The sequence below is a fragment of the Gadus macrocephalus genome, chromosome 16 (assembly GCF_031168955.1).
Source record: "Gadus macrocephalus chromosome 16, ASM3116895v1".
NCBI lineage: Eukaryota > Metazoa > Chordata > Actinopteri > Gadiformes > Gadidae > Gadus > Gadus macrocephalus.
Window position 1 is genome coordinate 6,061,331 of NC_082397.1, and position 11,492 is coordinate 6,072,822.

At 48.8% G+C, this 11,492-nt stretch overlaps 1 protein-coding gene across 1 annotated transcript in view; it reads left to right on the forward strand.

Annotated features, from left to right (window-relative positions):
* Window positions 1–1,797: 1,797 nt before the first annotated feature.
* Window positions 1,798–11,492, forward strand: part of LOC132474969 (tyrosine-protein kinase receptor UFO-like) — a gene marked incomplete at its 5' end in the record, with an annotated part of 10,927 nt that continues 1,232 nt past the window's right edge. The window contains 8 exons of the mRNA XM_060075909.1: window positions 1,798–2,056; window positions 2,701–2,778; window positions 3,488–3,580; window positions 5,522–5,643; window positions 7,072–7,181; window positions 7,697–7,856; window positions 8,583–8,719; window positions 9,209–11,492. The exon at window positions 9,209–11,492 is cut by the window's right edge and continues 1,232 nt beyond it. Coding sequence (XP_059931892.1) covers window positions 1,798–2,056; window positions 2,701–2,778; window positions 3,488–3,580; window positions 5,522–5,643; window positions 7,072–7,181; window positions 7,697–7,856; window positions 8,583–8,719; window positions 9,209–9,686 — 1,437 coding nt within the window. The remainder of the gene's footprint in view (window positions 2,057–2,700; window positions 2,779–3,487; window positions 3,581–5,521; window positions 5,644–7,071; window positions 7,182–7,696; window positions 7,857–8,582; window positions 8,720–9,208) is intronic.

The following is an 11,492-nucleotide window of genomic DNA, read 5'->3' on the forward strand; positions in this document are numbered from 1 at the left end:
GTTCCGAGCCAGGACTAATGCTCTCAGGTGCTTGAGCGGCTCCAAGCTGAGGCTAACTAGCATGAAGAACAGATACCCCCACCCCCACCAACACCACCACCGCAGCTGCAAAAGCACTCGTCCAGCCAGGGTCAGCTGACATGCTTCTCGTAGTATGTAATGAAGAGTTTATCTGCTGCTTAGGCCAAATTAGAGGTTTGATTTAGTGCAAATCGCTTTAGCAGGAACGAGTGTGTGTCCCGTGTGAAGGAATGCGGTGGAAACACTGTTTTAAACACATTACAAATATGACTAACATGATATGAGTTTTGTGGTTTACAGTGTCTTCGTTTGGCACCTCATTAGCTGGCACAATGTCGAGCTGACTTGGCACAGGATTAAAAATAAAAATGACTTCTTTAATGGCAGCAATCCTAAGACTTCCCCTCCCTTACACCCAATGGTGTACTGCACTATAACTTTAAAGCAACAATAGAATAAAAAAAACAGTTAAAGGATGGTAAATTATAGTGTTCTTACGTGACATGGAAATGAGTAAAGGAAATGACTCTTATTGTGTGCTTAGAAATGAAGATTGATGCTTTAGGTTCCCTTACGGATCATACCCTTAAAACCCCCGAGAGGTTTCATATTACACGTAGCAGACCCTCGTTCAAGTCACGACATTGTACCTGTGTTGCATACAAAATAATGGTGCATGCCTGACCCGCAAGTCTCAACCTGCCCCAGTGACAATGGGAATGGAGATGAGGTCCCCACCACGTTAGCACAGCGAGAAGCGAAGCGATGGAGATATTACTATGATTAATGGTGCTGTAGGTAGGAATTAAGAGCTTAATTTGACTGTCATCAGAGCATATTCCCTGATTGGTTGGGAATTCAATCTTCCCTGTCAATCACAGGAGCCTGTATGCAGCATGTCTCAATGGCGGAAGGAGGGGGCAAAGAGACGGGGCACTTTTCTTTTTTTTTTTGGTTTCAAAATTGTGCACACACACACACACAATACTGCTCCCTCTCTTAACAAGCAACAGCACCTTTAATTCGATTGGAGACGGCAGAGTAAGGGAATAAACGTCCGCTGGAGAAATAAAGCTGCATCCCTGCTGTTGTTTGTTAGCCTCTCCATAACAAAGCTGGACCCCAGGAAGTTGGGGTTTGCTCATAGCCGGTCACGCTAACAAGTTGCGCAAGTTCGCAACATCCCTGTGGTGGGAGCACATCGCTGAATTGAGCACGTGGCAGATTGATGGTCCAGCTGCATATGGCTCCAAGCCTGTCTTTCACCTTGCCACATCCTCCCTGGCCCAGCTGGGAGGGAAACATGGGGTGTGATGTAGTAAAGTCTTGTGTATCCATTGCACCACACTGCAGACGCCAGCTGGGCCTGATGGAGCTGGGGTTAGCTAACCTAATACCCCTGGCCTCATTCCCCCACAAGCCATCCGATCAGATTAAAGTAATTGATTACATGGAGGGTGACATTGCGTCAGCCGATGTGTGAGGAGCTACTCTGTGTTCAGGGAGGTCTGGCGTGTGTCTTACTCATCGTAAACTCTTTCCAAAACATATTTCACATGATTTCAGAGGATCCTATGAAAGGGTTACATTCCTTTGAGAGGAATGTGATCATCAATTGGATTTATCTCTAGTAAGCTTCCAGACACAACAAAAACTCAACTACTTTACTTTTATATTATTATTCTATTTTATCCCAGTGGAAGACAGATTGTTATCAAATATCGATCCCTGAACCTTTTGGGAATCTTTCATTCCAATACCCTAACCACTGTTTGAATATCCTGTATTTGTGATGTAAAGGAACTTGCATCCCTAATTCAACCTCTCCCTCTCCCTCCCTCTCTCTCTCTCTCTCTCTCTCTCTCTCTCTCTCTCTCTCTCTCTCTCTCTCTCTCTCTCTCTCTCTCTCTCTCTCTCTCTCTCTCTCTCCGCCAACCAGTGAACAGCCTTGGCATAAGCGACGACCTGAAGCAGAAGCTACAAGACGTCATGGTGGACCGTCACAAACTCACCCTGGGAAAGACCCTGGGGGAAGGTCAGCCAGAATCCAATCAAGACTCCTTTAACATGTTATTGCAGGACCTTTTCAAGCTTGTAACCCCATTTTAAGATCTGATAGTTCTGGTGACCCCAACTTCTTAAATCTTTGTGGATCTGCTTTCACATTTATTTTTTTAACCTTAGCAACATTGGCCCTGACCCAAAGCTCAGGTCACACTGTGACAACATGTATCAGTTAGGTCTCCGGACATGCTGAGAAATTTGCTAATAATTTGGTTAAAAGAGGCGTCTGTTAGGTTTCTGCTGCGAGGCGCATCCATGTCTTATCAGAACTGACATACCAAGACTAGAGAAGGAAGAAGGCCTTGTTCCTCTAATCTCTGCAAGCCCCCGCCAGGCTGCGGTTCCAGATAAGAGCCAGCGAGAGGAGTGTGTGCTCTGTGTTCTGTAACCCCCGATATCCAACTCCTCGCAATACAACTAAGCACCAGGAACGATAGAAGAACATTAGTGTCGGCGGCTTACCCGGCTCTCCTAACGCACTTGCCATTTTATAATAATACTAATACTCAATCAAAGATCATTCAGTCTTATTTAAACAGACAGCGATCAGGTCATTGGTTCAGTGGCCAAGGTACACAAGAAACCTGTAAACCAACGTGTGCTATGTGTTCTCAGGAGAGTTTGGTTCGGTGATGGAGGGTCTGTTAACCCAGGAGGAGTCGGTCCTCAAGGTCGCTGTGAAGACCATGAAGAGTGAGTGGAGCTCCGAGACACACCCTGGGAGCAAACACTTCCCCCATGACGTCATCGACAGAAGACCTTAGTTAGAGAATTTGAATCATTAACTTTTGACCTTTTACTCCCGGTCAACCGGATTTACTCCTCCTCCCCCTACTCGTACTCCTACCTTCTCACACCTCCTCCTCCACCCTCTACTCCTCCTCCCATACCTTCTCACACCTCCTCCTCCCTCACCTCCACCATCACATTCTTACACCTCCTCCTGTACCCTAATCTCCTTCTCTCATGCCTCCTCCTCCCTCACCACTAGAACAGCATAGTACAGTAGAATATGGTGCAGCAGAATACATTACAGCAGAGTGGGGTACAAACAGGGCTATTCAACCTCCTTAACAAGTGGGCCAAAAAGGAAAACCACTGGTGGTTCATGGGCCACACATACAAAACTTATAATGTAAATTAATCGCTACAAGTAAACCGTACTTAAAGTAGTGTTAACTTAATATATATTGTACCGCTAAATGGAATAAACTTGTAAGACACCTTCCTTTCTTTTTCACTTCTAATTGCATCATTATAAAAAATGTTGACCTTACATATTTTGGACACGCAACCTCTTGCGGGCCAGAAAATAAATAAGAAGGGCCGTATTCAGCCCGCGGGCCGCTAGTTGAATAGGCCTGCAGTAGAGTATCCCTGACTGTTGTCCTGTCCTCTGTAGTCGCCATCTGCACACGCTCTGAGATGGAGGACTTCCTGCGCGAGGCCGCCTGCATGAAGGAGTTTGACCACCCCAACGTCATGAGACTGCTAGGTAGGACCACTCACACGCACACATGCACACACACACACAAACACACACACACTTACACACACACACACACAAACATACGTATGTGCATACGTATGATTTGATTGTTCTCAACTCCACAAATACAAATGTCATACATTATATAATATATATTGTGTAAGAATGTATGTGTGTGTTTGTGTGGTGATGAACAGAGAGGGAGAGAGAGAGAGAGAGAGAGAGAGAGAGAGAGAGAGAGAGAGAGAGAGAGAGAGAGAGAGAGAGAGAGAGAGAGAGAGAGAGAGAGAGGATTAACACAACCTGATTGAAGTCCCGCCAATCCAATCCTAATCCCCACGTGTTCTCGATCTGTACTAAATACCACACATTTGGGTCTGTACAGAGAATACTTCTGCCTTCTGTCCTTACTGAGCACTACGACTAGAGGGCTGTACCTAGAATCACACAGCCTATCGGTCCTGGACCTGGATCTAGGCCTCGGGCTGGGCTGGTCTCTCTCTGGTCTGGTGTCTATGGCTCAGGTCTGGTTTGGGATCTACTTATCTGGTCTGGTTTCTATGACTCTGGTCTGGTCTCTATGACTCAGGTCTGGTTTGGGCTCTATGAATCTAGTCTGGTCTCTATGACTCAGGTCTGGTTTGGGCTCTATGACTCTAGTCTGGTCTCTATGACTCTAGTCTGGTCTCTATGACTCAGGTCTGGTTTGGGCTCTATGACTCTAGTCTGGTCTCTATGACTCAGGTCTGGTTTGGGCTCTATGACTCTAGTCTGGTCTCTATGACTCAGGTATGGTTTGGGCTCTAGGACTCTGGTCTGGTCTCTGTGACTCAGGCCTGGTCTGGTCTCTGTGACTCAGGCCTGGTCTGGAGGTCGACTCTGGGTTCTGTTCTCTGTTCTGTTACGGAAGAGATGTTGACGGTGTGCTCTCGTCTCCATTAGTCTGGTCTGCAGTGCGAGGTGTTGACGGTGTGCTCTGGTCTCCATTAGTCTGGTCTGCAGTGCGGGGTGTTGACGGTGTGCTCTGGTCTCCATTAGTCTGGTCTGCAGTGCGAGGTGTTGACGGTGTGCTCTGGTCTCCATTAGTCTGGTCTGCAGTGCGAGATGTTGACGGTGTGCTCTGGTCTCCATTAGTCTGGTCTGCAGTGCGGGGTGTTGACGGTGTGCTCTCGTCTCCATTAGTCTGGTCTGCAGTGCGAGGTGTTGACGCTGTGCTCTGGTCTCCATTAGTCTGGTCTGCAGTGCGAGGTGTTGACGGTGTGCTCTGGTCTCCATTAGTCTGGTCTGCAGTGCGGGGTGTTGACGGTGTGCTCTGGTCTCCATTAGTCTGGTCTGCAGTGCGGGGTGTTGACGGTGTGCTCTGGTCTCCATTAGTCTGGTCTGCAGTGCGGGGTGTCGACGGTGTGCTCTGGTCTCCATTAGTCTGGTCTGCAGTGCGGGGTGTTGACGGTGTGCTCTGGTCTCCATTAGTCTGGTCTGCAGTGCGGGGTGTTGACGGTGTGCTCTGGTCTCCATTAGTCTGGTCTGCAGTGCGGGGTGTTGACGGTGTGCTCTGGTCTCCATTAGTCTGGTCTGCAGTGCGGGGTGTTGACGGTGTGCTCTGGTCTCCATTAGTCTGGTCTGCAGTGCGAGGTGTTGACGGTGTGCTCTGGTCTCCATTAGTCTGGTCTGCAGTGCGGGGTGTTGACGGTGTGCTCTGGTCTCCATTAGTCTGGTCTGCAGTGCGAGGTGTTGACGGTGTGCTCTGGTCTCCATTAGTCTGGTCTGCAGTGCGAGGTGTTGACGGTGTGCTCTGGTCTCCATTAGTCTGGTCTGCAGTGCGAGGTGTTGACGGTGTGCTCTGGTCTCCATTAGTCTGGTCTGCAGTGCGGGGTGTTGACGGTGTGCTCTGGTCTCCATTAGTCTGGTCTGCAGTGCGAGGTTGTTGACGCTGTGGTCTCCTTCCAGGTGTGTGTCTGCAGACGGTGGAGAGTGAGGGCTACCCCTCCCCGGTGGTCATCCTGCCCTACATGAAGCACGGGGACCTCCACAGCTACCTGCTCTACTCACGGCTGGGAGACACCCCCGTGGTCAGTCCCAACACACAACCATCACCAGCCTCAATACAAACACACCATACACACGAAGGGATAGGGAAACACACAACCATCACCAGCCTCAATACAAACACACCATACACACGAAGGGATAGGGAAACACACAACCATCACCAGCCTCAATACAAACACACCATACACACTATGGGATAGAGAAACACACAACCCTAACCAGCCTCAATACAAACACACCATACACACACTGGAATAGGGAAACACACAACCTTATACAGCCTCAATACAAACACACCATTGACACTAAGGGATAGGGAAACACACAACCTTATCCAGCCTCAATACAAACACACCATACAAAGTAAGGGATAGGGAAACACACAACCTTATCCAGCCTCAATACAAACACACCATACAAAGTAAGGGATGGAGAACACACATAAACATATACCCAATGGGGTAGAGAAACACACATATACATGCACAGTTGCACACACACTATGAGATCAAGAAACACACGTGTATACATATAAACACACACACACACACACACACTCATTGCCAGAAATTCTTGAATCCACACACGCCCAGATGTTCTAGGGGTGTGTGTAATGTTTTTAAAGATTATCATCAATAAGCTCATATTGACGACACCGTATCAGCTGTGGTGTGACCCACAAGGTCAGGAATGGACGCCAGAGAGGGAGAGGTAGAGGGTGAGCAAGAGAGGAAGAGAGATAAAGAAAGGGATACAGAGAGAGGGAGGGAAAGAGAGAGAGAGAGAGAGAGAGAGAGAGAGAGAGAGAGAGAGAGAGAGAGAGAGAGAGAGAGAGAGAGAGAGAGAGAGAGCGAGCTCTGGGGTTTGGCTGCTTAGTGGGGTTAGTGTAACTGTCTTTGATTAATAACAGATGAAGGCATCGTTTTGGAAGTGACGGCAGCGAGGTCCGTACGTAAGCAACAAGTCCCCAGTTGCCAGAGTTGATTGAGAAATACAATCGTAATCAAAACAACATCTGAGAAACTTGAGTCGGATCTCACGCAAGCGAGTAGCGCGGCGCTGCAACCCTCCCTTTGGAACGGAGACTGCACTGCTTTCAGATGTGGAACAAGGAACACAGTAATTCCCATTGAGCACTTTTGGTAAACACACCCTCACTGAGGTTAGCGGGCTGGCAGGGCACAAATGTCTGAAAGACATGAAAGACATCGCCCCCTCCTGTACAGTTAGGGAAGTGCAGGGGGATACATTTAATTAATTTAAAATATTCAAAATTAAGGATTTGTAATCAATTACAACAATGATTCGATGAATCTTCCCTTTCTCGCTGATCTAGTCAAATGACAGAAAATTGTATAATCGTAGTCATTTATAGAATATGTATCTTCAGATTGTATCGAGGTGTTTTGGTCATGTACTCATCGGCTCCTCCTCTGTCTGTCCTGCAGTACCTTCCCTCCCAGATGCTGGTAAAGTTCATGACCGACATCGCGCGGGGAATGGAGTACCTCAGCAACAAGAACTTCATCCACCGTGACCTCGCTGCTCGTAACTGCATGTAGGTCCCCTTCCTGACCCCCACCCCCTCCCCTCCTTCTGCTTTCCAACCCTCTCAGTTCCTCCGTCTTCTTCTGCTTTGGACGTTCTCTTCTTTGTGTCGATGCTGACTCTGGGATTCGAACTCCTGGGAAACGCTGATGTACACTTCCACAGTCAGTGGAAGGTGCTTGTTTAGGTTGCATCCGATTGGCTCCGTAGAAGCGAAAGCTAAATAATGTCTTGGCTTTAATTCTTGTTGAGAAACGCTAGCATCATCTAAACACTTCGGTCGCACGGTCATGAACGGTGACAACGCTCTTTTTTGCTTTGATTGTTTCCGGTGTACGATGAAGCGGTTTGTGGACGTGTGCGTGCGGCAAGTTTGCTCGATGAGGAGGTGGAGAACTTGTTTAACGGCGACACTGTTGTATCTCACCTCTTTCTTCCACCTCCACCGAGTCTGAATGAGAACATGAATCTGCGTGTGTTCTACCAGAGTATTGTGTCTCACCTTCCACCTCCTCCTCCACACAGGCTGAATGAGAACATGAACGTGTGTGTGGCCGACTTCGGTCTGTCCAAGAAGATCTACAACGGAGATTACTATCGCCAGGGCCGCATCTCAAAAATGCCCGTCAAGTGGATCGCCATCGAGAGCCTGGCCGACCGCGTCTACACCACCAAGAGCGATGTGGTCAGTGGGCCCTCCTGTCTATGTGGGGGTGCTAGTGCAGCAGTAGTAGTAGTTGGCTCATGGCAGAACATGCGTGAAGCCGACATTAAAATAATGGCTGCACCAGCAGTGACAGCTTTGTTTGATTGTGTATCCTACAATGACCGAAGCAAAGACTCCATTACGTCCCTCAGTGAAGAATCTATGCCATGCCAGTACTGATTACCCTGTGGATCACTACATCCATTATGTTTCACAACTCAAATGGCCTTAGTGCAAAACGTAATCATAACGGTGATTCATATGAGTGATTTGTTTGCATGTCTCTCTGTGGTGACACAGCCTCACAATGCACTTTCTATATGAATCACGCTGTAGAGAGGCTTTGATGGTGTAGGCAAACACGCTAATGTAACTTCAACAAAGTGTGTGTGCACTCTCAGTGTGGGATTGTAGTGCAGCAGTGTTTGTGTGAGACTCAAGGAATTTCCCTTTTGGTTCACTCTGTCTTTTTCCCTTTACTCTCTCTACTCTCTCCTCTCTCTCTCTAAAGAGGCTCAAAAGGCTTTATTGAAATGGAAACATAGTTTTGCATTGCCAAAGCATGCAATAAGTAAAATAAGATACATAATAAGTAATAACAATGAAAACAAAAGGACTTCTCTCCTCTCCAACCTCTCCCCCTCCTGTTCCATGTTCCTCGCGGCCTGTATTCACTGACTGACTGTTTTCTCTTTGCTAACCCAGTGGTCGTTCGGTGTCACCATGTGGGAGATCGCCACTCGCGGCCAGACGCCGTACCCGGGCGTGGAGAACAGTGAGATCTACGACTACCTGAGGCAGGGGAACCGCCTCAAGCAGCCCCCCGACTGCCTGGACAGCATGTGAGTAGCGGGACAGTAGTAGGGGTGATTGACCACCGGGGGGCTCCTCTGTCTAACGTCCACTTATGACATCACCGTTGAGTCGACTTGGGTTGGCTTGGGTTGAACAACTCACACACCTTGTGGGCCACCTTTAAAAGTACACTGATAAAAACCTTTCCTTGATGCGTTATATATATATATATATATGGCATCGTATGAAACCAATTGGAGAAACATTAATTTACTTATGAGCCTTTGTTTTTACAATGTTTGAAGTATTAATTAATTAATGTATATTTTGCTAAAGAGTTTTTTACTCGACTGTTATATTTCTATAAAATAAAAACAAACCTACATTCTAGCTGCAGGTAGGTGTGAATGCTTCACATTACACTGCTATCCATGGTCAAACTGTACCCTGCACAGTACTCATCCTCCCCAGACAGCCTGACACACTACGAGGCTGCCAGTGACTGACCCCCCCCCCCCCCCTCCGTGTCCCCCCAGCTACTCCCTGATGTTCTCCTGCTGGCTGCTGAGCCCCAAGGACCGGCCCAGCTTTGAGGAAATGCGCTGGGAGATGGAGAAGGCCCTGGACGACCTGCCGGACCCCCAGGACCCCGACGAGATCCTCTACGTCAACATGGACGAGTCCTCGTTGGAGCTGGGGGCGGTCGGGGGCCGCGACCCCGCGGGGGGCGGCGTCGGCGGGGGTCCTCTGGGCCTGAAGGGCCTGGACTCGGTGACCACGGTGGAGGTGCACCACAACAACCGCTACGTGCTGTGCCCGCAGCACGAGCCCGTCCGCGGCCTCGCAGACTCCCTGGAGAGCCTGGACATGGGCGTGTCCTCGTCCAGCGCCACCCTCCCCTACAACACGTCCTGCCGGCCCACGCCCAGCCCGCCCACCCAGGCCTCCACCCCCACCCGGGAGCTGATGGAGGACAGGGAGGCGCTGAGCTCCAGGAAGGTGCCGTGGGAGTGACAGCGGCCCCTCGTAGTCCCCGGGCTGGTGTTCAGAGACTAGAGAGGGAGGGAGAGAGCGGGGGAGAGAGAGAGACTGAGAGAGAGAGAGACTGAACACGAGCTGATGCTTACCAGCTCCTCAGCCAATCAGAGAGCAAAAGAAACATCATGCTACTTGCCTGGCTGGTGACCTCACTCCGCTTAGGGTTCTCCCTACATTTTGCACAAAAAGACACACACACACACACACACACACACACACACACACACACACACACACACACACACACACACACACACACACACACACACACACACACACACACACACACACACACACACACACACACGCGCACGCACTCTTGGGGCATTCCAAGGTATTGGGAGATCGGGGGGTCTTATTCCCCCCCGGACTGAGACAAGCACATGTCATAGCAGGAGGTATGATTTACCCTAAGCGACGGCTGTACCACGAAAACACGAAACGTTGCCACAATCCTCTACGCCATGCCATTCAAACCGAAGATGCACTGTCGTCTGTCATCTGCACTGCCGCACAATCAAAGACAAAGCAAACCCCTTCCACCAGCACCACCCCCACCATCAGCGTGGTCTTCCTCGTGAGAGCAATAATGTGCCACCACTCTTCATCACTGACTTGGATACGAAAACAAGCTTGCGGTGATCCGACAAAGTGATCCGATGTTTCCATGGAACCAGCTCACACACTGCCAACACCCACGCGTTACTTCGTACAAAACACTTGACGATCTCAGGAGCTTACACTGCCTTCCAGAGCAACAGAGCACAGATTTCTTCCAGCGTGGAATCCACGCGTCTCGTACACTGAGGACATGAGAACGGCAAGGAAAAAGTAAAGGGGGGAGGGAAAAGAGAAGAAAAGGGAAAAATCCAGAATGTTTATTTTTCTTTCGTATTTACTTGGGTGATTATGATACTTGCAACACCCCATATATTTCTGAGTTCCTGTTAGAAAGTTTCTTTTTTGAATTCATTCTGTTAAAGGTCAAGTCCAAGTGATTTAATTGTATCTGTTACAAAAGTAAAACATCCCATTGCCGATGAGCCGTGCGTGGCCGAAGCAGCTTTGAGCGTGTGTAATCACGGCTCGATAAGGGTTGAGTAAGTTGTACATGACGATCACTGTCTCTGGTCTAAGATTCCTTCTCTTCCTTTACTCTTAACTCAGCAGCCTTTAGGTTACGCTCAACTAGGGCAACGGTACCTCCCTCTGTGACTCGTACGGCTCTGATCCTCTAACCTTAACTCCTCAGCTCCACCAGAGCCATCGAGTGTCTCGTTTAATGAGATTAATGTGGCTGGGTGACGCCGCCGTAATAATCAATGGAAGCGATGCGGGTCTGCCAGTGTTTCCGTCCAAGCTTAAACAAGTTGCAACGCTTACATTTTTGATCGCGAACGGTAGTGACTGTCCATTCGCCATTTTTACGCATGAATTATGACACTCTTTGTTTTTATAAACCCGAACACTTTGCCCATCTTAAAGTAAACGGTTCATCAACACGCCTAGCAGAGCACAGTTAATGGTGAGTTGACTGACGTTGATGCTTTGCGGTACTTCCAGTAATGCCCTTGTGGTACGGGGGTCATTCGCATGGTGAAAGCCATGCAGATAAGGCTGGGATGGCCCGGTACGACCACAGTCCCGAGCATCTTCAAAAGAGCCTTGCTCAAGTGTGCTTGGTAAAAGGTGCCTTAATGTCTTCCCCAGATTTGGAGAGATGCGATGTGTACGATCCTGAATGCATACCACCTAATTGTATGCCGTCAAATAATACTTGCG